Genomic DNA, 20069 nt, shown 5'->3' on the forward strand with positions numbered 1-20069 from the left:
CCTCAGAGGACCCTGGGGTTTCTGATGGCCCAGAGGGGCCTCTGGCATTCACTCCAGCCAGCCATCCCTTATAGCTCCACCATTTTGGTTCAATCAGTGTTCCTTCTCTATCAGGTCTGGTGGCTGTTGGATGGGGCTCTCCAAGCAAGAGGTGGCCCTGGGCCAGTGGGTTGGAAGACATGGGGACCACAGAAGAGGGAAGCCCGAGGGGGCTGGCGTTGGTCTGAACTGTGGGTGGATGGGTGGATTGCCTGGGTTCCGTGAGACAGGCCAGCATGTGTGGGGTAGGGAGGGCTGCCGCCGTCCCCAGGCACTACCTATGAAGCTCTGGCTTCTCCCTCCATCTTCCTCCCCTTTCCTTTCCAGCCCCTCTTTTCCAGGAACCTTGCCATGCCCACACCTACGCCCTCCCCTCCCCGGCCCTCCCACAGCTGCTGCAGCGCACCCATACTCTGCACTTGCCTCAGCAGCTCTGGCTTTTCTCTAACCCGTTTTCTCTCTGCTTTCTCTCCAACTGCCAGCTGATCGAATCAGGCAAGTCCATCCTGTCCTGAGAGCCCCAGGCCCCACTTCGACCTCTAAACAGATTCCTCCTCTTCTCAGAGACCTCCCTTTCCAAGCCTGCCTGGGTGGGTGTCCTGTGACTTGACAGTGGCTCCCCCAGCCCCAAAGCCAGCCCCCTTCATCTGTGACTTAGTCTGTTGTAGCGGTGAGCTGACACGTCCAGGTGTGACCGTTGCTGAAAACTTGTGCCCCCTCTGTGGTATGCCCCTGCCCTGTTCTATAAATAGCTATAAATTCTCACACACACACACACACACATATACATATATATATGTGGCCAACTGCCTCACCTCTAGAACTGGGAATCAGTCCCCGTGCTGTGCTTGTGGAGTCTTGTAGACCAGCAAGAGGAAGCTGTCTCCTGACATCGCCCCTCCAGAGTGCACCACCTCCAGTGAGCTTCCGGGACATGCACGGCCTGTGGACAGCCAGCCCCCGCCATCCCTCCCGCCCTTCTGGCCAAGCATGGCGGTGCTCTGCAGGCAGCTGTGTGGCCTGACAGTCTCTTACCAGTCCTGCTGTCCCTCGGCTGAGAAACCCATTTCTGGATGACAGAGAATGTGTCCTCTGCTGGCTGTGTTCTCTATGGAGCTCAGGGGAGGGAAAAGGCCAAGCCATTTTTAGGGTGTTGTTGGGAGCAGTGAAAAGGTCACACCCTTTTCAAGGGACACTTTTCCTGGAAAGTCCCTGGAGCTTAGCTGGCTCTTACCCTGTGAAGCCAGCTCTGGCCACTAGGGGACAGGGCCCTGAACTCAGCCTGGAGGGAACCTGCGGGGCAGCCGGCACTCTGGAGGGACAGACAGGCCACCTGGTGCAGACAGGACAGGGAGGCAGGGGGACAGAACGGAAGACACCTGGGGTGGATGGAAGTCAGTGCCCTTGGGCGCTGGTATCTGTCTTCCCTGCCACAGCTAGATCAGGCTTCTCAACCAGTTGGCTGTCAGGGCCAGACTGTACTCCATAGGCGCCATGGCAGTCCCCATGAAATCCACCAGGTGTCACCAGGCAGCATATAGGTAACAGGCCTGGAAGGTCCCCAACAGCCCAGCTGGACATGCTGAGACACTCTGGGGCTCCTCATTCAGTGGGACAAACTGCAGGACCCAGTGAGGGAAACGGGAACATGCCAGGCCGAGCAGTATGGCTAAATCCATTTATTCCAAAATCAAAAGCAAAAAAAAAAACAAAAAACAGGAGTCCCATCACCAGGGAGCCATGACCCCATCCCCGCCTCCTTCCTCGCTCCTATGCTAGCAATAAATAAGTTTCCCAGCAGCGAATAATTATAAGAACCTCTTCCTCATATGCCAGCTGCAACCTCCGCTAGGTACGATACAGAACGTTACACAGATACAGTATGTACAAGGGGGAAGGGGGGCCACCCCAGCAGCCTGTGCCCTGGCCTGGTCTACAGTTAACTCCACTGTCCCGCCTCAGCTGCCTCTCTGAGTAAGAAGATGGGAGCCCCGCTGAGGGAAAAGTTGCTTTGGTGAGAGTAAGGAGGCCGTCAGACCTCCTCCAAACAAACCAACTCCACCAACCTCTGGCTCTTAAATAACATCATCATCCAGAAATGTAAGGACTCAGCCTTGGTCAAGGTGGTAAAGGGTCTCTTTGTCTCCCTCCATTAGACAGGGGTCTTGTCTTGCTACCCTAATGGTAAAGGGGTGACTGGGAAGGGGTTGTAGGGACATGGTGGGGGTGAAGACTCCAGACCCACTTCTCCCGGCTTATGCTGACAGGGGCCTGCTTTTATTTATTTTTATTTTTATCCCATGATGTTTTTTTAAGTCCCGTAACTTCTTTTTCAGAATGTTTTAAAAATACTTTTCATAAAACTTTTTTTTACTTTTTTTCCACAATGTTTTTTGCCACAACTTGTCCACAGTATTTTTTATCCCGTAACTTTTTCATCCCACAACTTTTTTTAATTCCTGTCACTTTTTTAGTTTGTGTTCTTTTAATAAACACACTTACATAGTTACAATTTTGTAAGAATAAAAACCGATTACCTCATGCCAAGCATGCCCAGAATTTGCAGAGTCTCAATACCCAATACTATAGTTTTCAAGACACACAAAATTTTTAGGCAAAACAGCACCTTGAAACAATTTAATAATGTATTACATTACAGTAGCATCACAAAAGCAGTCAATAATGCCACTTTAGACAAAAATCAGTATTTCCATCATGCATTCTGTGTATAAGAATTCATAAATCGGTAAAAGTCATTCTAAGAAAACTTGGCAAATACAGCTTTGGACTGGAATTGGCATTTCTTTGTCTACTTTTCCTTCCCCTAGATTCTTTGTTTTAAACTACAGTATTCATATTTTAAAATGTTTTAAATTATTTTAAGACATTAATATAGCAGTTACATTTTTGAATAGTTACTTGAAAGTGACTGTAAGATAAGGTTTTAGAGAATCTATTATGGATAGGGTTGACTTACATTTTCACATTTTCTAAAAATCAGCTTTGGTTTTAGAACTGATTGTTTTTCATTTTGGGAAAACCTACCAGGTTTAATCAATTACTTTAAAAATAATTATCATATTTTGCAGTCTTTAAATAGGTGTTTTGATTCTTTACTCCCTAAAGAAATTCAAATTTATTCAGTTGAAGTCACATTTTAAATTCTATCTTTCTGCTGAACTCTAACCTTCTAATGTTGCCTTCTAAGCAAATTGAAAGCTGCCTTATCCTGAATGAGGAAGAGAACAAATACTTGGCTGAATGAGGTACTGCAAGAGACTGCACGCACTTTGAAGAAAGACTTGAGTTATTGTCATAGGATTTCCATTCTCTTTAGCTTTTTCTTAAACATATGACAAAATACCTACACAGAGAGTGGTATTTGAGTTAATATAGTACATTTATTTTTCAGACTGACATTCAGCTTAAATATGCCAGTATGTGATTTAATCCACAGGTGCCTGATGAACACATTATTGTCAGATTGGTTACAGGTGCTAAACGCTATCTGAAGGTCATTCCTAGTCATTTATATGTGTCAGGGTAAAAGTGAAGCGATTTGAACTATAAAAATACCTTGGAAATAATTTATCAATGTATTAGATAAGCTCAGTTTCACAATGATAAAAGAAAAACTGTTAGACCAAATAACGTGGCTAATTAACAGTGGTACGATTTCTAGCCCGAGGGTTTAAAATGGAGTTAAACTAAGTGTCTTTAAACTGAACTCAAAGAATGCAAAAGCGGCAAGTTCAGAAAAGGCAAGAACAGGACCTTTAGTCCATTTTAAGCCATAAATATTACACAAAATATGCCTCTAACTGAAACTGAGAGGTATAAAAACATATTTCACTCTACGTAAAGAACTTTGTGAGGAAATATAACTCTGTGATTGTATAGACACTTTCCTCATGACACTTTGACAGTCACAAACAGTAGATTGCGCTGCAGTTTGTAAACATTTTAAGTTGCATAAACTGCTCCTTGATTTTCAAATGTAGTATAATGCTGTCTACTAAAACTCCTTTTTGTTTCAACTAGGTACTCTCACATATATTAGTTTATAATAATGTTTGTTATTATTTTTAAAGTGTTCTCCATTCAAGGAAAAGAAGTAAATTCCAGTGTCAGATGGTTGAAGACTAGCTATTAGCCAGAGAGGTCTAGATGGTAAAATCCATCTTCTAGCCTCAAATAAGCTCCATGAACATAGAGGAATGCCAGGTGTCACACAGCTTTCCTTCACTCGAATTCATTCTTGACTAGAGCCTGTATATGCCTGTTCCAGGGACATTTAAACTCTTAAAGGATTTCTTCTGATCTTTACTAAATACATTAAGGAGAATGCCAACCAGTGCCCTTTTGTGTACTGGGACATGTAGTCATGTGATTAAAACAGGGAACACGAACTCTGACTTTAAAATGTATTGTAGATATAAATGCTCTCAGCTAGAAAAGGTTTTCCACATCCACAGTCATGATGGGAGCCTTTCATTCCTCAGAAATAATCCCTTTTCAGGTCGTCAAAAAAGAGGACAACTGCCACAGCTCATGAGGCAGTATCTTCATGATCCCAGAGCACATACAAATCCTAAGGGAACTACCATAGTACAGTGCTCATTCTTGGCACCGGAACAAATGAAACATATTCTATCCTGCACACACCTGCCAGAGCAGGCTACTTTCCTCTTCTGGGAGATTTAAAAACCTCCCCAAAATGTTATTACTCCCATCCCCAATACACAGAAAAAGGGGGAAAGGCTGTTTCCAGTGCTCCACCTTTAAACAACTGTAAATGTCAGTACTCACAGTGGCATATTACAAAGTAATAGACCGCGCACTTGAGGGCAAACCACATGTTGAGCTAATGAAGAGCTCACTGTGATTAGGATTCGATCAAACATAACAGCAGAACATAAGGAAATTTTATCTGAATTCTGTAATGAATATACATGCTGTACTAACATTAAAAAAGCATGGCAGCCTATCCCAAACCAGCAAAACAGTTGTGTGCATATAGTGGGTCTTTGTGTGTTTGAACTCCCACCACATAAGGGCAAACTTGATATGCATGCTAACGCCTTATAATTATCAAATTTTAAAAAATGCTAAAAGATGCCAGAGTGAACATGAGAGAAAGACCCACTCTCATTTAACCTTTTACAAATAAATTTAAACTATAAAATAAAAACACAAATAAATTTAAACAATAAATTAGAAACACAAATAAATTTAAACTATAAATTAGAAACACAAATAAATTTAAACTATAAATTAGAAACACAAATAAACATAAGTGGCTCTAACATTCAAATGAAGTAAATGAATTGTGTGGGAGATTAACCCCTTAACTTTTTTTTTTTTTTAATTTCTTGACCAGCTCTTAGATGATGGTGATGTTTATCTCCCTGTTCTCGGCAGCCCGAAAAGAATGGCATGCAGCCTCTCCTGCTCCTCCTGCCGCCTCTCCTGTACCAACAGCTTCTCCACCCAAGCCTGGGTGCTCCTGGGGAGTCCTGCATTAGAGGAAGCAGCTGCTGGATCTGCTGTGCAGTGGGGTTGTCATGGGGAGAACCCTCCCTGTCCTCTCCTGGTGCCGCCTCCACGCTATCAGTGAGGCTCACCTCACTAAGATCTTCAGAGAGACGGAGAGGGGTGGGAATCTGAGCACAGTGCAAGCCTCCCCTGCTCCTGCCTGCCCACCCCGCCTGAGGGCTCTACTCACCACCCTGCTTCTCCGCACACCCAAGCTCCTGTGGGATCGGGGCTCCTAGAGCGATACACAGGTACTGGTCCTGATGCTGCTGCAGACTTGGAGCCTCTTGGCTCTTCAGCTCCACCTGCCGGAAGACCCTGGGCATGAGGGCATGTGGTGGCTGGCTTCCAGATTCCTGGCCCATTAATAGGGTAGCGAGGGCACTGTGGGGCTCTGTGGCCTGCCCAGGCCGTGGCCCCTTGCTCCAGCCCTAAGAGACTGCCTCCCTTGCCTAGAACCCCATGCCTCCTTCCCCAGCCTCAAATCTCACGTCCTTTTTCCCAGCATTTAAACTGTAGACCACAGACTGGTGGAAAAGCAGGGGGAGCCAACCACCATCTGCTAAGTGTGCTACATGCCTAATGTTTCCACGTATTATCTCATTTAATCCTCAGCACCTCTGCAAGGAAAAGGCTAACTTCCTTTTGAAGTTAAAGAAACAGAGACTTAGAGATGCAAAGTAGTTGAATTATGACCAGTGGAACCAAGGCCGGAATCCAGTTTGAATCTAAGGAGTCTTGTTTTTCTGTTTTGTTTTGAGACAGTGTCACTCTGTGTCCCAGGCTGGAGTGCAGTGGTGCAATCTCAGCTCACTGCAACCTTCACCTCCCGGGCTCAAGTGATTCTCGTGTCTCAGCCTGCCGAGTAGCTGGGAATACAGGCATGCACCACCAGGCCCGGCTAATTATTTTTTTTAAAAAAAATTTTAGTAGAGATGAGGTTTCGCCATGTTGGCCACGCTGATCTCAAACTCCTGACCTCAAGTGATTGTCCTGCCTCAGCCTCCCAAAGTGCTGGGATTACAGGTGTGAGCCACCACACCCAACATAAGGAGCCTCTTATACCACTGTCTCTTCCTCTGTGATTGGGGGGCTCCATGCCTCTAGCTGGGATGATGATGTCCAGACCTGGGAGGACCCCAGGGCTACCCACCTCTAAAAGTCAGAGGGCCGGAAGCAGAAACAGTCATAGGACTGCCCTGGAGGGTGCTGGGGTCACCTGCCCTCAGGCTGCAGCTGCCTGTGGCCTGGCACCTCCCCTCCCCAGAGGCTGGTGTCTGCCTCCCACGTCTTCTTGGATGGGTCGGAGATTACAGTCTCTTTCAGCTCACCCGGCTTCTTCAGCTCCTTTACTTGTTCCTCCAACTGCAGTGCGCTCTTGTTCTCGTTGTTCTGGACAGAGAGAAACAATCAGTGGCCACCCACTAAAACTGGAGACCCCAGAACTTAGTGTCTGCCTCCCATGGCACCGGGAAGGGTGGAGGCAGGTTAGAAAAATCATCCCCTCTCTCCCACAGCCATCAGAGCAGGGCTCTGGCTCACAGGTGCCTTTAGAAGTACCATTTCATGTGAAGGCTACAATGCCCCATTTTACAGGTGGGGAAACAAAGGCCTTGAGGGCTAGGGAAGAGGGCAGCCTCCCCAGGTGGGGAAACGCACCAGCTCCTCGAAGCCGCTGTGTGACTCCGCCCACTGCTCATAGAGGGCTTCCCAACCCAGCTCCAGCATCCTCTCCAGCTCCCACAGCCTCTCCAGCTCCTGCAGAGTCTCCTGCTGCCACAGCCTCTCATCCTGCTCCCGAAGCCTCTCCTGTTCCAGCAGCTCCTCCACCTCGTCCAGCAGCCTCTCCTGCTCCTCCTGCCGCCTCTCCTGCTCCTCCTGCTGCCTCTCCTGTTCTAACAGCTTCGCCACCTCTTCCAGCAGCCTCTCCTGCCCTGGCAGCTTCTCCTGTTCACACAGCCTCTCCTCCTGTTCACGTAGCCTCTCCTGCTGTTCACGTAGCCTCTCCTCCTGTTCACTTAGCGTCTCCTCCTGTCTCCTGTTCAGGAGACTCAACATCTGATTGTTTTCCACCTCAGCCTGGAGCTGTCTTCCCACACTCTCCAGCTCCTTCCTTAGGTGGTTGGTCTCATCTTGTAGCTGCTCCACCTTAGATGGCCCTGCTGGGGGCTCTGGGGCCAGGGGTTCAGCTGAGAAAGGAAGCAGACAATAAGGACCTCTGGATTCTCAAAAAAAAAAAAAATCCTCCCTTTGGTGGACAGCTCCTCCTCTCAGGCTTCCCAAACTTGGCCTCACTGCTAATGACTCCTCACACTCGGATGGCAGCCAATCTTCCAAGTCACTTTCAGATAGAGAGCACTGTGGGTGGCTGACAATGGGCACTCCTCCCTCTTTACTGATGGGGACACTGAGGCTCATGGAGATGACAACACTTGCCGTCTCCTGGCACAGACCTCTTTCTCTCTGCCTCAAAGCCCTTCCATCCACCCACCTCCCTGGGGCATTCTAAGTCACCCCCACAGCCCTCTGATGCCAGTCCTTCTCCCAGGTCATGCCAGCCCCATCTTACCCGTCTGGTTTTGGTACCCCCCAAGCTTCTGTACCCGATGTATCTCATGCTTCTTCTCCTCCTTTGATGTGCGAACCTGCCCAAAGCACAGGGGGGAGAGGGCCCTGGAGAGAGGGGCTGCTGAACCTCTAGAGACAGAGTTTGAGAAAGTCCCACCTCCCTTCTGCCAGCTTGTGATTTAGAAAGGTGCATTCATTCAACAAACATTTACTGAGCATGTACAGGCCAGGAACAGATCTTCATAGCAGAGATATAAGACAGCAAAGGACAGACAGGAGCCCTTGGCCCTGAGGTTTCCATTCTAGGGGCCTTTAAATCTCTGACTTTCAGAGCTAACCGAGACCTTTGATACTCTCTAACCTCCTCCAGAAACACGAGCCTAAGGAGGAGAGATGGCTTGTCCAGACTCAAAAAGCAAATTAGGGACTGAGGCAGGGCAGAAATACAGGCCCCTGACAACCAGTCAGGCTAGTGCTTCCCGGAGAGGCGACAAACCCAGGGCATGTGTGGCAAGGACTAGAGCAGGGGTGTCTGGAGAAGAGAGTCAGCAAAGAGGGCAGTGCAGAAGAGCCATGCTGCATGTTCTGTGCTCTGGAGTCCCTCCAGGTGAGGCCTGGGTGCCCCAGCTCCCCATTGGTCCTTGGCATCAGGGGCCCCTAGCCCCTTTCTTCAGGGCCCCAAGAGGAAACTGGAGTCCAGGATTGACCGGCTGGAAACAGGGGACCCCACTGGACTCTTACCAGTGAATTGATGTTTTCAGTGAGTTGACTGATTATTGCGGAGCTTGAATCCAGGGCCACTGCTAGTTCTTGGTACTGGCTCTGAGGTGCATGCAGAGAGAAGGAGTTGGAGGAAGATTGTGGGGAGGGGTAGAGAAAACAATCATTAGGGCTGGTGGGGGTGTGTGGGCTGCCTCAGCTGGCAGAGGGGCAACAAGCCCCTGCTGTGGGAGGAGGTTGGAGGGCTGGCCTGCAGGGTCACTGCACCTCAGCCAAGGGCCTCTTACCTCCGGATCCTCCAGGGTAGCAGAGGATGCACGGCCCTCCCCGTAGATACCTGTTGCTGACTGCAGGAGATGAGAGTGCACATGGAGATGTTCTGTCCCCCCTCACTGTCTAAGCCCTCTGACTTCCTTTCTTCCCCCATCAACTGGCAAAAGCTTCTTTTCTGCCTATCTTGGACCCTTTTTCCCATAACTCCTTTGTGCCAACTTCTCTCGTGGTTCTTATCTCCCCACCATCCCACCCTGGGGCCCTTTCAGTGACTCCTAAAGGGACAGCCTGATGGCAAGTGGCTCTTCTCATTGGCCTGGCTTCCCCTTGAGACTGGGGATGAGGAAAATCAAACAGCAATGACCATTTTCTGGGTGTCCTGGGTGTTTGCAGCAGGCCATGTACTAAGGATTCACATAAAAGCAACAATAACAAATCTGATTTAAATTTCACAAACGGAAGTCAAAAAATACCACCTCTATTATACAGATGTGAAAAGAGAGGCCAAAAGACCTCAAGAAACTTACCCTAAATCATATGCTAATCAATCCCTAATCAATCCTTAGCAGATAGAGAGGCAGGATTCAAACCCAGAATTCTTAACCAGTACCCAACAGTCCATCCACAATCTTAACAATTACCCTCTACTGCCCCTTGGGCCCCCTGTCCCCAGGAGCCTGGCCCGCCGAGACTCACATCCCCAGGTGAGTGGTAACCACCAGAAGTGGCTGTGTCAGGGCTACTGCCATTGATTTTCTTTTTCCTGTTAGCTCCTTCTGGAATGCCAGGGCTCTTCCTCTGCCAATATTCTTTTAACTGTGGGAAAGAAGAGCAGTAACACTCATGAGAATGATCAGCCCCTACAGCCACATCCTCCTTTACAGTTTTGACAAAATACCCTTATATATCATCTGGTTTAATGCCACCAACAATTGGACAAGGTGTTGTCACCGATTGAGAGGGATTGATATCATGGATAGAAAAAAAAAAAAAAAGAAAAAGTCAAAACTGGAACTTAAACTCAGTCCTCTGCCTCCAAGCTCTGGGGTTTTGCCATGAATCAGCAGCTGCCAGGGACCAAAACCAGGGGCAGAGGTAGAAAAGTAAACATTAAGCAGGCAGGAACTGTAGGCCGTGTGGCTTAGAGTCATACATCCTCACAGGTCTGCTAGTGTGAAGAAGCGCACCAGTACCTCTCACACTTTCATATCAATGTGTCCTCATGGCAGAAGGCAGCTTTTCTGTTAAATCTGGGAATTTATCAGAAAGAGGACAACCCAAGCCTCATTTCAGAGAGAAGTCTGGTATACGCTTGGAAACCTCTGTGTCTGTCATCCCTAAGTACATTAATGTTTTTTCTCAAGAGAATCAAGGGAAAATGATGCTTCAGAAAGATGTCCCACATTTATCCTGTGGCACTCAAAGTACCCCAGGTTGAGATGATATGAGGAAGATTCAAGCTGTCAAGTTCAGTTTCCCAAGATCTATTCCACAGAAGATGAGCAAATCTCACTTCAGAGGCCACTGACTGAAGGTCAGTCTGGTCCCAGAACCGTGGAGAACTCAGAAAATATGTTAAAGTCTCTCTGGAAAGTAGAAGCCTGGGAGAAAACCAAACCAAATCCATTCTCCCACTGCCACCCAGAGATACTGTCAATGTTTTGAGCTCACAGGGGAAGTGTAGGCTTTTCACACTGTGAATTAGACATTGTTCAGGGAGTAAAGCAGCCTGAAACTTCTTGCTCAGAGGTCCCATAGTCTCCACTCCCCTTCCGGCTGGAAATTTGTGCTGCAACAAGAGGAACCAGAAATGGGGGGAGAAAACTTAGGGGACTGGGTTGTAAGATCAAAGGCCGGTCTTGCAGCAGTAATGACAGTTCCTCGTGGGACTGTGACATCACTACATTCCACTCCTCCCAGGGGAGGGGACCACATCGGCTTGATGCCCAAGTCGCCGCTCCACGATGGGGGAGGGAAACACAGGGTTTTGACCCAGGTCCTCGGAGACGCCAGTCCAAGAAGCCCAGGGAGGTCGAGCTTGGGGCAGCAAGAAGGGAGGGTGGAGTCTGCAGTAGGGAGCCCCAGGAGTCACCAAAGTCACCCAGGGATGACTGGCCAGGGTGGGGCTGGGGGCTGGGGGACCCAGGTCCTGGGAGACACAAGCCCGAAGAGCCCAGGGAGGTTGGGCTTGGGGTGGCAGGAGGTGAGGGCCGAGTATGGAGCAGGGAGCCCCAGGAGTCACCCACCCAAAGTCACCCTGGGGTGAATGGCAAGGGCAGGGACTGGGCTCCTTGCTGAAGAGGTGGGGCTGACTGACAAGACTTTGGTGGGGGGAGCCCAGAGGCGCTGGGGTTGGGGGGCCTAGTCTGGTATGCCTCAGGAGTGGTATGGACTCTGCCACCGGTCTTGTCATCGGAGGGGATCTGTGGCTGGGTTGGGGGCCATGACCTGGTGCGTTTTACCTTTTTCTTGGCTGCGGCCAATTTCCCCTGTTGTGTTTTTTCTGACATCGCGGCGTGGGGAGGGAGGCGGGGTTGGGGCCACATCAGCAAAATCCCAGTGAGCACTGCTGAATGCCTCCAGTCACCTACAAGGCAGCTGTGTGACTGAGCCACAGGTGGCGTAACCAGGGCACCAATGGAACGCAGAATAGGGGCGTGGCCTTAATGCTCCAAGCCCATTGGTCAGTGAGAAAGATGAAAGGGAAAGGAGGCGTGGCCAGGCAGCAGCATGTCCAGAGGGACCTGTGGCATCATAAGGCAAGCTGCCCATGCAACTGCTGTCCCCGCCCACTAAGAGAGAGGGGAGGGGCTGCCCACTCTGTGAGAGGGGAGGGGCTGGCTTTTGCTTTAAAAGCTTTAAAACTGTAAAAAAATAAACTTTAAAAAATATATGTGTGTATACTTTATATATGTGTGTCTGTGTGTACCTATGTGTTCCTCCAGAGCTGTCTTCATTATGCAGCTTCTATGCAAAGTCTATGATTTTGGCCTATATTTTTCATCTTCAAGTGGAGCACGAGATTTACCAGTATTACCTTAACTGAGATATAGATCCTATAAAAATGGAAAATCCATAGCATGCTTGATGATTAATGAAGCCAACTATAGTAACCGACATTCCAATAACAGAAAATAATCACAATGATTTCTCTTTTTTGGAAAAATGTTGTCTATATTATTGTTAAGATTTCTTTTAAAAACAAGAAACATGTCTAACACCTTTAAAAACACAAAGCTTTTGGGCCGGATGCAGTGGCTCACCCCCGTAATGCCATCACTTTGGGAGGCCGAGGTGGGCGGATCGCCTGAGGTCAGGAGTTCGAGACCAGCCTGGCCAACATGAAGAAACCCTGTCTCTACTAAAAATACAAAAACTAGCCAGGTGTGGTGGTGGGTGCCTGTAATCCCAGCTATTTGGGAGGCTGAGGCAGGAGAATCACTTGAACCCAGGAGATGGAGGTTGCAGTGAGCCAAGCTCATGCCACTGCACTCCAGCCTGGGTGACACAGCAAGACTCCATCTCAAAATAAATAAAATAAAATAAAATAAGATACAAAATAAGTAGGAACACAAAACTTCCAATTTAATAAGCACTTAAAGCTCTTTACTGGTTTAAAACAAATACAAGGCCCATTTTTCTAGACTCACCAGGCCTCTCTAAGCCTTGCAAATGAAACTGAATTCCTCACTTGATACCTGGCTGTGACTTGCAATCATGAAAACCAAGAATTGTGTTATGTCACTGTGTACTGCTTGTTACCTGAAATCCACACTAGGCTGGGATCAAGGGTTGAATCTTTCATGATTTTCTCCATAACCTGTGTGCTTCTTATCTCAGACCGAACTAAGCTTTTTTCTAGAGTTCTACAATTTACACTTAATAGACAAGAGTGGTTCTCAAAATGTAGTCTATGGACTAGCAGCTCCAGCAGCACCTGAGACCTTTTTATAAGTGCAAATTCTCAGGCCCCACCCTGGACCTGGTGAATCAGAAACTCTGGAGTAGGGCTCAGCAATCTGTGCTGCAGTCATCCCTCCAAGTGTTCAAGAACCTCTGGCATACAGCAGGTAGTAAAATGTGTTTCCTTCTGTAGGTCCAAAGCCAGGGTTACCATATGTTCTGCCTTGTTATGAAACAATGACATGCAATTAAAAGACAAGAATCTCCTTCCTACTCGCACCCTCCATCCAATGTGTTTTATTTGTATGAGTTCCATAAGAAAAACAAGCGGCAATCAGAGATTTAGTCTAAAAAGTATGTTTACAAGTGTCCGTTCTCATCCAGCCTGATCTACAAAACCATTTACATCCTCTTACATCTCAAGTTTTAAAAAAGTATCTTCACAATGTAAGACTCAAGCACACTAGCAGTTCTATAATAAAACACCAAGTAGATCAGAATGTCCAACCTTACTAGAGAAGAAAAGTGGAATCATTGGCCATATTTTCAAATTGCATTCAACAGGAAATTTAAGTTTTGAATTTTTTTCACCTTCATACTTCCAAAGTAATAGAATTAAACCAGAATACGCCATTCTTTCAAAGCCTCTAGCCAGGCAAAGTTTTACTGTATTATTTCTTGCTTTCAATGGATATAAAGCAGATTCCTGGTAGGCACATTCTGTATACCTGCAAAGATGCAGAACTAAACAGTTCCATCTGTTCAATATTAAACCAAAAGTCCTGTAGACCTCGGATGGTGAGTGTAATACTTCAGCACTAGCCCAAAACCTCAAATATGAAAAGATGCCAAGAACACCACTAGCAAACAAAACTAAACTCTCGGTCAGGAGCAGTAGCTGACACCTGTAATCCCAGCACTTTGGCAAGCCGAGGTGGGAGGATTACTTGAAGTCAGGAGTTCAAGACTAGCCTGGGCAGCATAGAGAATTCACATCTCCACAAAAATTTTTGAACATTAGCTGGGTGTGGTGGCACACAGCTGTAGTCCTAGCTACTTGGCAGGCTGAGGTGGGAAAATTGCTTGAGGCCAGGAGTTCAAGACTGCAGTAGCTATGATTATGGCACTGCACTCCAGTCTGGGTGACAGAGCGAGACTTAGATAATTACATTTTCTGCTGCTCCTGTTTACACTAAAATCACGAAGTTAAAAGGCTTTCAAATTTGGCAGGATAAAAATTAAGTGAAACGTGACTTTGGAGCTTGGCTAGTGAAAGAAAGAAAGAAAAAAAAGGGAAGAAGGAGGGAGGGAGGGAACAAAGAGAAAGAAAGGAAAGGAAGAAAGAGAGAGGGAAAGAAGAAAGAAAAAGAGAAAGAAAAAGAGAAAAAAAGAGGAAAGAAAGAGAGGGAGGGAGGGAAAAGAAAAGAAAGTAAGAACGGAAAGCAAGAAAGAAAAGGAAAGCAAGGAAGGAAGAAGAAGAAGAAAGAAAGAAACAAGGAAAAGAAAAAAAGAGAAAGAAAGAAAGGGAAAGGAAAGGAAAAAGAAAAGATGAAAAAATGAAATGACAAATTACTTACTGGGAGAAAGTTTTTGTAACCTCAATGACAGATAAAAGGCTTGCATCCTTAGTCTATAAAGAAATCTTTAAAATTACTGAGAAAAAAACAAATGATTTTCAACCGAAAATGGGCAATGGAGAAACTGGCATTTCTCACAAGAATAAAAATGGCCAATGGCATATACAAAGATTCAAAAGCACAAGAAATCAAAGAAATGTCATGAAAACAATCAGATTTTCTGTAGAAAGGCAGGAAAGATGACAAATGGAAAGGAGAACCTGGAGCTCTGTCCTTGTTGGTGGGAGTATAACCGGAGTCACTTTTCCTGGAGAATGATTTGAAAATTTCTATTAAAAACTCTAAAAATTATTTTCCTCCAGAAATTCTACTTCTATGAATTCAGTCCAAAAATGTTTGCTCGAGCCCATTAAAATGTATGTATAAGAAAATTCACCTCTGGGGTGGCAGTGATTAACTTAATATACATCCAGCTATTAAAAATGATGATGCCAGGATATATTTACTGCCACAGAAATATGCCCAAAATATAGTAAGGGACAAAAGACTACATATTACGATTCTACTTTTTAAAAGGTTTATGTGCATAAAAACGTATAAAAAGCAACAAACCACAATGTTTTGAGTGGCAAATTAAAGATTTTTCTTAATATTTGTCATCCAAATTATTACAAAAAGAATGATTTCCTTTATAATGAGGGAGAATTGTTATTTTCATTTATTTATATTTAAATCTCTTTTCTTTTTCTGATTTTTTTTTCTCCTGTATGTATCCCATGTAGGCTAGAATCCCTGCCTCTTGAGGTAAATCAGCCCATTTTTGGGAAGTGCGCTACAGAAAGCTGCCCCAGCTTCCTTTTAAGAGATCTGGAGACATTTTTTATTTCAAATTGTTTTATCGTTCTCACATTATTTTGTTTAATATATGAAATTGAGGAAAAGACAAAGGAAAGGCTGACTCCCTACCCTCCTGGGGCTACTCTTCCAATTTTTGCTGCTATTGTTATATATTAATATTCGCTGGGTACTAAAAAGATGGGCAGCCCCTTAGATCCTTTGTTCTTATCTCTTTCTCATAATCCTACTTCATTCCTTCATTCACTTATTTTTAAAAGGGTCATGTGTACAAACACATGGTTCAGAAAATTTTTAAATATAACTACCTATAAAAGTATGTGGCCAAATCCCATTCACAGTCTTATTCTCTTTCTACAGCCAAACACTTTTAATTGGTTTCTTATATATCATTTCAGAATTTATCTTTGCAAATACACACGTATATTCTTATTCTACTCTTCTCTCTCAACACAAAAAGTAGCATACCATACATACTATACCATTCCTTGTTCCTCTTAAAACACACACAATATATGTGAGTTCTTCTACATGAGTACAGAGGTCTTTGTCATTCTTCTTTACAACCGCACAGTATTCATCGTTTGGATGTACCACAGTTTACTTAACCAGTTCCCTGTTGGTGGACACTGAAGTCATCCCTATCATACTATTACAAACAATAATGCCAAGCATAACTACCCACACACCAAGTTCATTTCTGAATCTGCCTTTGATGAAGCCTCTATTTGAATCACCACAAGGTCACAAGGCTGAAAAGTTAGCCAATTTTTTAGTTTTCATTATGTACAGCAGTATGTAGCAAAAGACTCCCTTGGGCAAAGCAAATGTGCTCTTTGGGGATTTACTGCATAACAATAAATGGATTAACACCAAGGAGAAATATTTCTATTTAACCACGCACATGTATGTATATAATACATGCATATGCATAGATAGTATACAATAAATCCATCAAAGCATTAAGCATTGTCTCAGTATGGTGGATCTATGGAGTGCTTTGTAGACAGCCCTCCTTGCCTATCAATTCTTTCTAGTTTCAAAACAGTGAATATGTACTATTTTTGCAATATAAAATTTCAATAAATGTTAACTCAAGCCAGATACATTCCTTCAGTCTGTCCTATATTTGTATGGTGCTCCAGAGTGCTCAAATATCATTTCATTTAAAAAATTTATTTTATTTTTTTCAAATATAGAAACAGGCAGGGCTTTGCTCTGTTGACCAGGCTGGTCTTGAACTCCTAGATCCTCTGGATCCTCCCACTTCCACCTCCCAAAGTGCCGGTATTACAAGTGGGAGCCATCCGGCCCGGCCGGCTTCATTTGAGAAATATTTCCCCAGAACTCCATATATTATGAATAATTCCTTTCTTCTTGTTTAGATACCATCTTAGTCATATCTCTATTACCTCACTTGTCACATGATAATCAGTTGCTCACCCATCCATCTCCCTTGATTGCTCGAGAAGAGTCTGATTTTCAGCACCTTGAACAGTGTGCAATACATACATGCTTCATACGCAGAGAAGGAAATGATATCACTACAGTGTAATTATTCCCAGAATTCAATGCCCGTATTTGTAAATTGTTCCAGATACTCTGCCAACAACCTGAGAATGTTATGTGTTTTCCCTAAAACTTCCATCCATTACTGAGTGTCTACGGTCATAGTTAACTCAGTTGCGACGTGACCTCTGGCCAAGCCCATTCATAGTTTGTATTTTAGGTGATTTTTAATTTTAATTTTTGATTTTGATAGTTTCCTTTTTGTTTTTTTAATCTAGCAGTGTTTGGTAAACTTCAACATCTCTATATCCCTGTGTCTTTGCACCTACTGGTCTCTGCTTGGAATAATAGCTCAAGGTTTTATTCACCTGGAAAAAATTTCTACTTACCCGTAAAGAATCAGCTTAAATAAGCCGGGCATGGTGGCTCATGCCTGTAATCCCAGTACTTTGGGAGGCCAAGGTGGGCGGATCACCTCAGATCAGTAGTTTGAGACTAGCCTGGCCAACATGGTGAAACCTCATCTTTACTAAAAATACAAAAAATAGCTGGGTGTGGTGGTGGATGCCTGTAATCCCAGCTGCTTGGGAGACTGAGGCAGAAGAATCACTTGAACCTGGCAAGCAGAGGTTGCAGTGAGCTGAGATCACGCCATTGCACTCCATCTTGGGTGACAGAACGAGACTTCATCTCAAAAACAAAAACAAAATCAGCTTAAATAATACCGTCTCTGAGAAGCTTTTATATCTTCCTATTCTTTCAGTAAGAGTTGAAAATTCCTCAACTCTTAAAACATTTGTGCCTCTATTATTATGTATCAGGCACTGAACTGAGTGCCTAGGATAGAAAGATGAAACTGTAGACCCTGCCCTCATGGAGTTCATGGTCTAGTATGGAAAACAGCCATATGAACAAATAACCACACTGTAGGTCTTCAGAGCTCAAACCCTATCCTAAATACTGCTAAATTAATATTCTGTGAGGTTTTGAAATTACTAGGGCCAGAGACAATATCGCTGTTTGGATGACTTTCCATCCAAGTTAACATTCGGCCCTCATCATCAAAGGTGATATGTGTGTACCTCTTCCTTGCAACGCACCAGGGCCTAACACATCATATACCCACTTTTGAAATTAGGAAACAGCCTCAGAAGTCCAAGAGCTTGACCAAAGTAACTCAGCTGTTAGGTAGCAGAACCAGGTCGGTATGATTCTTCTTCAATATCCTCCAAGTTATATGGGCAAGTGGCCTAAAATCAACAAAAGACAAGTAGAGGTTGACATGCATCAATGGAGAGAGGCTCAAAAGGAAGAGTTTATACACAAGAATAGAACAGAAATGTTCTAGAAGTATGTCTGGGGATGTGAAGTAGGAGGGGGCACACCAGGTTTCACCTTGGTCAAGTGAATCTATAATTCCAACCTGGGCCTCACCCCTGAGCTCCAGACTTAGCTATCTGTTTTTCTCACTCTAATATAAAATCCATAGGGCAGGACTTAATCTCTAGGTTGTTCATCACAAATTAAAGCAGAGTCTGGTTTATAGTAAGTACTTAATAAATAAGTAAACAAACTATCGAAGAAGCTAAAGAAACATTCTACACTCTTGGGGGAAGGGATTACTATGAAATGCCATCTGTCTTTTTCCTACTTTTCAGTATTTGGGGTGTTCTTCATTGAAAAAGATTAGCTTCTTGAATGTTCCAGATAGGAAGAGAGAGGGAGAGGGAGAGAGAGAGGAATAGAGAGAAGTTTCGTATTTTAATTATGGTTCAATTCTAAGCATTCTAAAATTGTATTGAGTTTTTTAAACCATGAATTACAAGGGTGTTTAATTTCCAAATTCATGTAGCTTTTTGTTAATCTCTTCATTATTGCCTTCTAACCTTAATTGCTTCATATTTAAATTATAAATTATATGGTGTGGATGGTACCAATTGTTTTTAAATCTTCTGACTTGCTTTATGAATTAATATATAATTAATGTTTCTCCCACAGTCCACATATGCTTGAGAAGAATATAGAATATCTAATTATTGGGTACAAAGGTCTATATTTGTCCATTACACCATGTCCATTCACTGGTTATTCAAATCTACACATGGGCATTCCGTGTAACTTACTTATGGTAAGCAGGGTATGGTGAAATCTCCAAATATGCTGGCAGACTTGTCAATTTTTCCCTGTGGTTTTATCAGTTTTTCTCCTGCATTTTGAGGCTATTTTGACAGGTACATAAAATATGAAAATTGCTACATCCTCCTAATTAACAGTCAGCATCAAGTTTCTTACTAATGCTTTCTGTTCCAAAATCCTTTTTTGATACTGAAGCTCCATCACTTGTTTTTGGTTAATGTATACTGCCATATCTTTATTACTCTCTCTCCTTTATAAAAACTTTCAATCTTCTCATATCCTTAAATTTTAAATATGATGGATTAAAACAGCTGGATATTCTTTTATTAGTTCCACCTAACTGGTAACTTTAGTCCATTTACATTTGTTGTGACTGATTTATGTGGACTTCCTTCTATCACCTTTAGAACTTCTATTTCTCTCACTTTCTAATATAATTTTAATATCTCCTCCTGGGATTCCACTAAGACATATTTTAGACCTCATTCTGATCTCCCTCCCCCTACAACCCCACCGACTTCTGCCCTATCATCTATCCTCATGTCTCTCTGTGTAACATACTGACTCACTTTTGGGAGATAATTGTCTAACCAATTAATTCTTTCTTCTGATGTCTAATCCATCCACTGAGTTTTTTATTTCAACAATTACATTTTTTATTTCTTTATTTCATTTTATTCTGAGACGGAGTCTCACTCTGTCACCCAGGCTGGACTGCAGTGGCATGCACGTGCAGCCCTTGCCTCCTGAGCTCAAGTGATCCTCCCTCCTCAGCCTCCTGACTAGCTAGGACTATAGACACGTGCCCCATACCCAGCTACTTTTTTTTTTTTTTTTTTTTTTTGGTGGTGTTGGGGTATTTTTTACAGAAATGAGTTCTCACCATGTTGCCCAGGCTTGTCTCCCCAACTCCTGGGCTCATACCATCCTCCCACCTCGGCCTCCCAAACAGTG

The 20069-nt window shown here is 44.4% G+C and overlaps 1 protein-coding gene across 1 annotated transcript in view; it reads right to left on the bottom strand.

Moving 5' to 3' along the window:
• Positions 1-2661: 2661 nt before the first annotated feature.
• The window catches only part of LOC101138066 (golgin subfamily A member 6-like protein 9), an 83277-nt gene continuing 65869 nt past the window's right edge, over positions 2662-20069 (bottom strand). The window contains exons 9-17 of the mRNA XM_063698799.1: positions 11598-18229; positions 9832-9951; positions 9150-9209; positions 8884-8964; positions 8144-8219; positions 7234-7763; positions 6906-6966; positions 5765-5879; positions 2662-5555 (exon numbers count right to left, since the gene is read on the bottom strand). Coding sequence (XP_063554869.1) covers positions 5423-5555; positions 5765-5879; positions 6906-6966; positions 7234-7763; positions 8144-8219; positions 8884-8964; positions 9150-9209; positions 9832-9951; positions 11598-11681 — 1260 coding nt within the window. The 5' untranslated portion in view covers positions 11682-18229 and the 3' untranslated portion in view covers positions 2662-5422. The remainder of the gene's footprint in view (positions 5556-5764; positions 5880-6905; positions 6967-7233; positions 7764-8143; positions 8220-8883; positions 8965-9149; positions 9210-9831; positions 9952-11597; positions 18230-20069) is intronic.

The sequence above is a fragment of the Gorilla gorilla genome, chromosome 16 (assembly GCF_029281585.2).
Source record: "Gorilla gorilla gorilla isolate KB3781 chromosome 16, NHGRI_mGorGor1-v2.1_pri, whole genome shotgun sequence".
Lineage (NCBI taxonomy): Eukaryota > Metazoa > Chordata > Mammalia > Primates > Hominidae > Gorilla > Gorilla gorilla.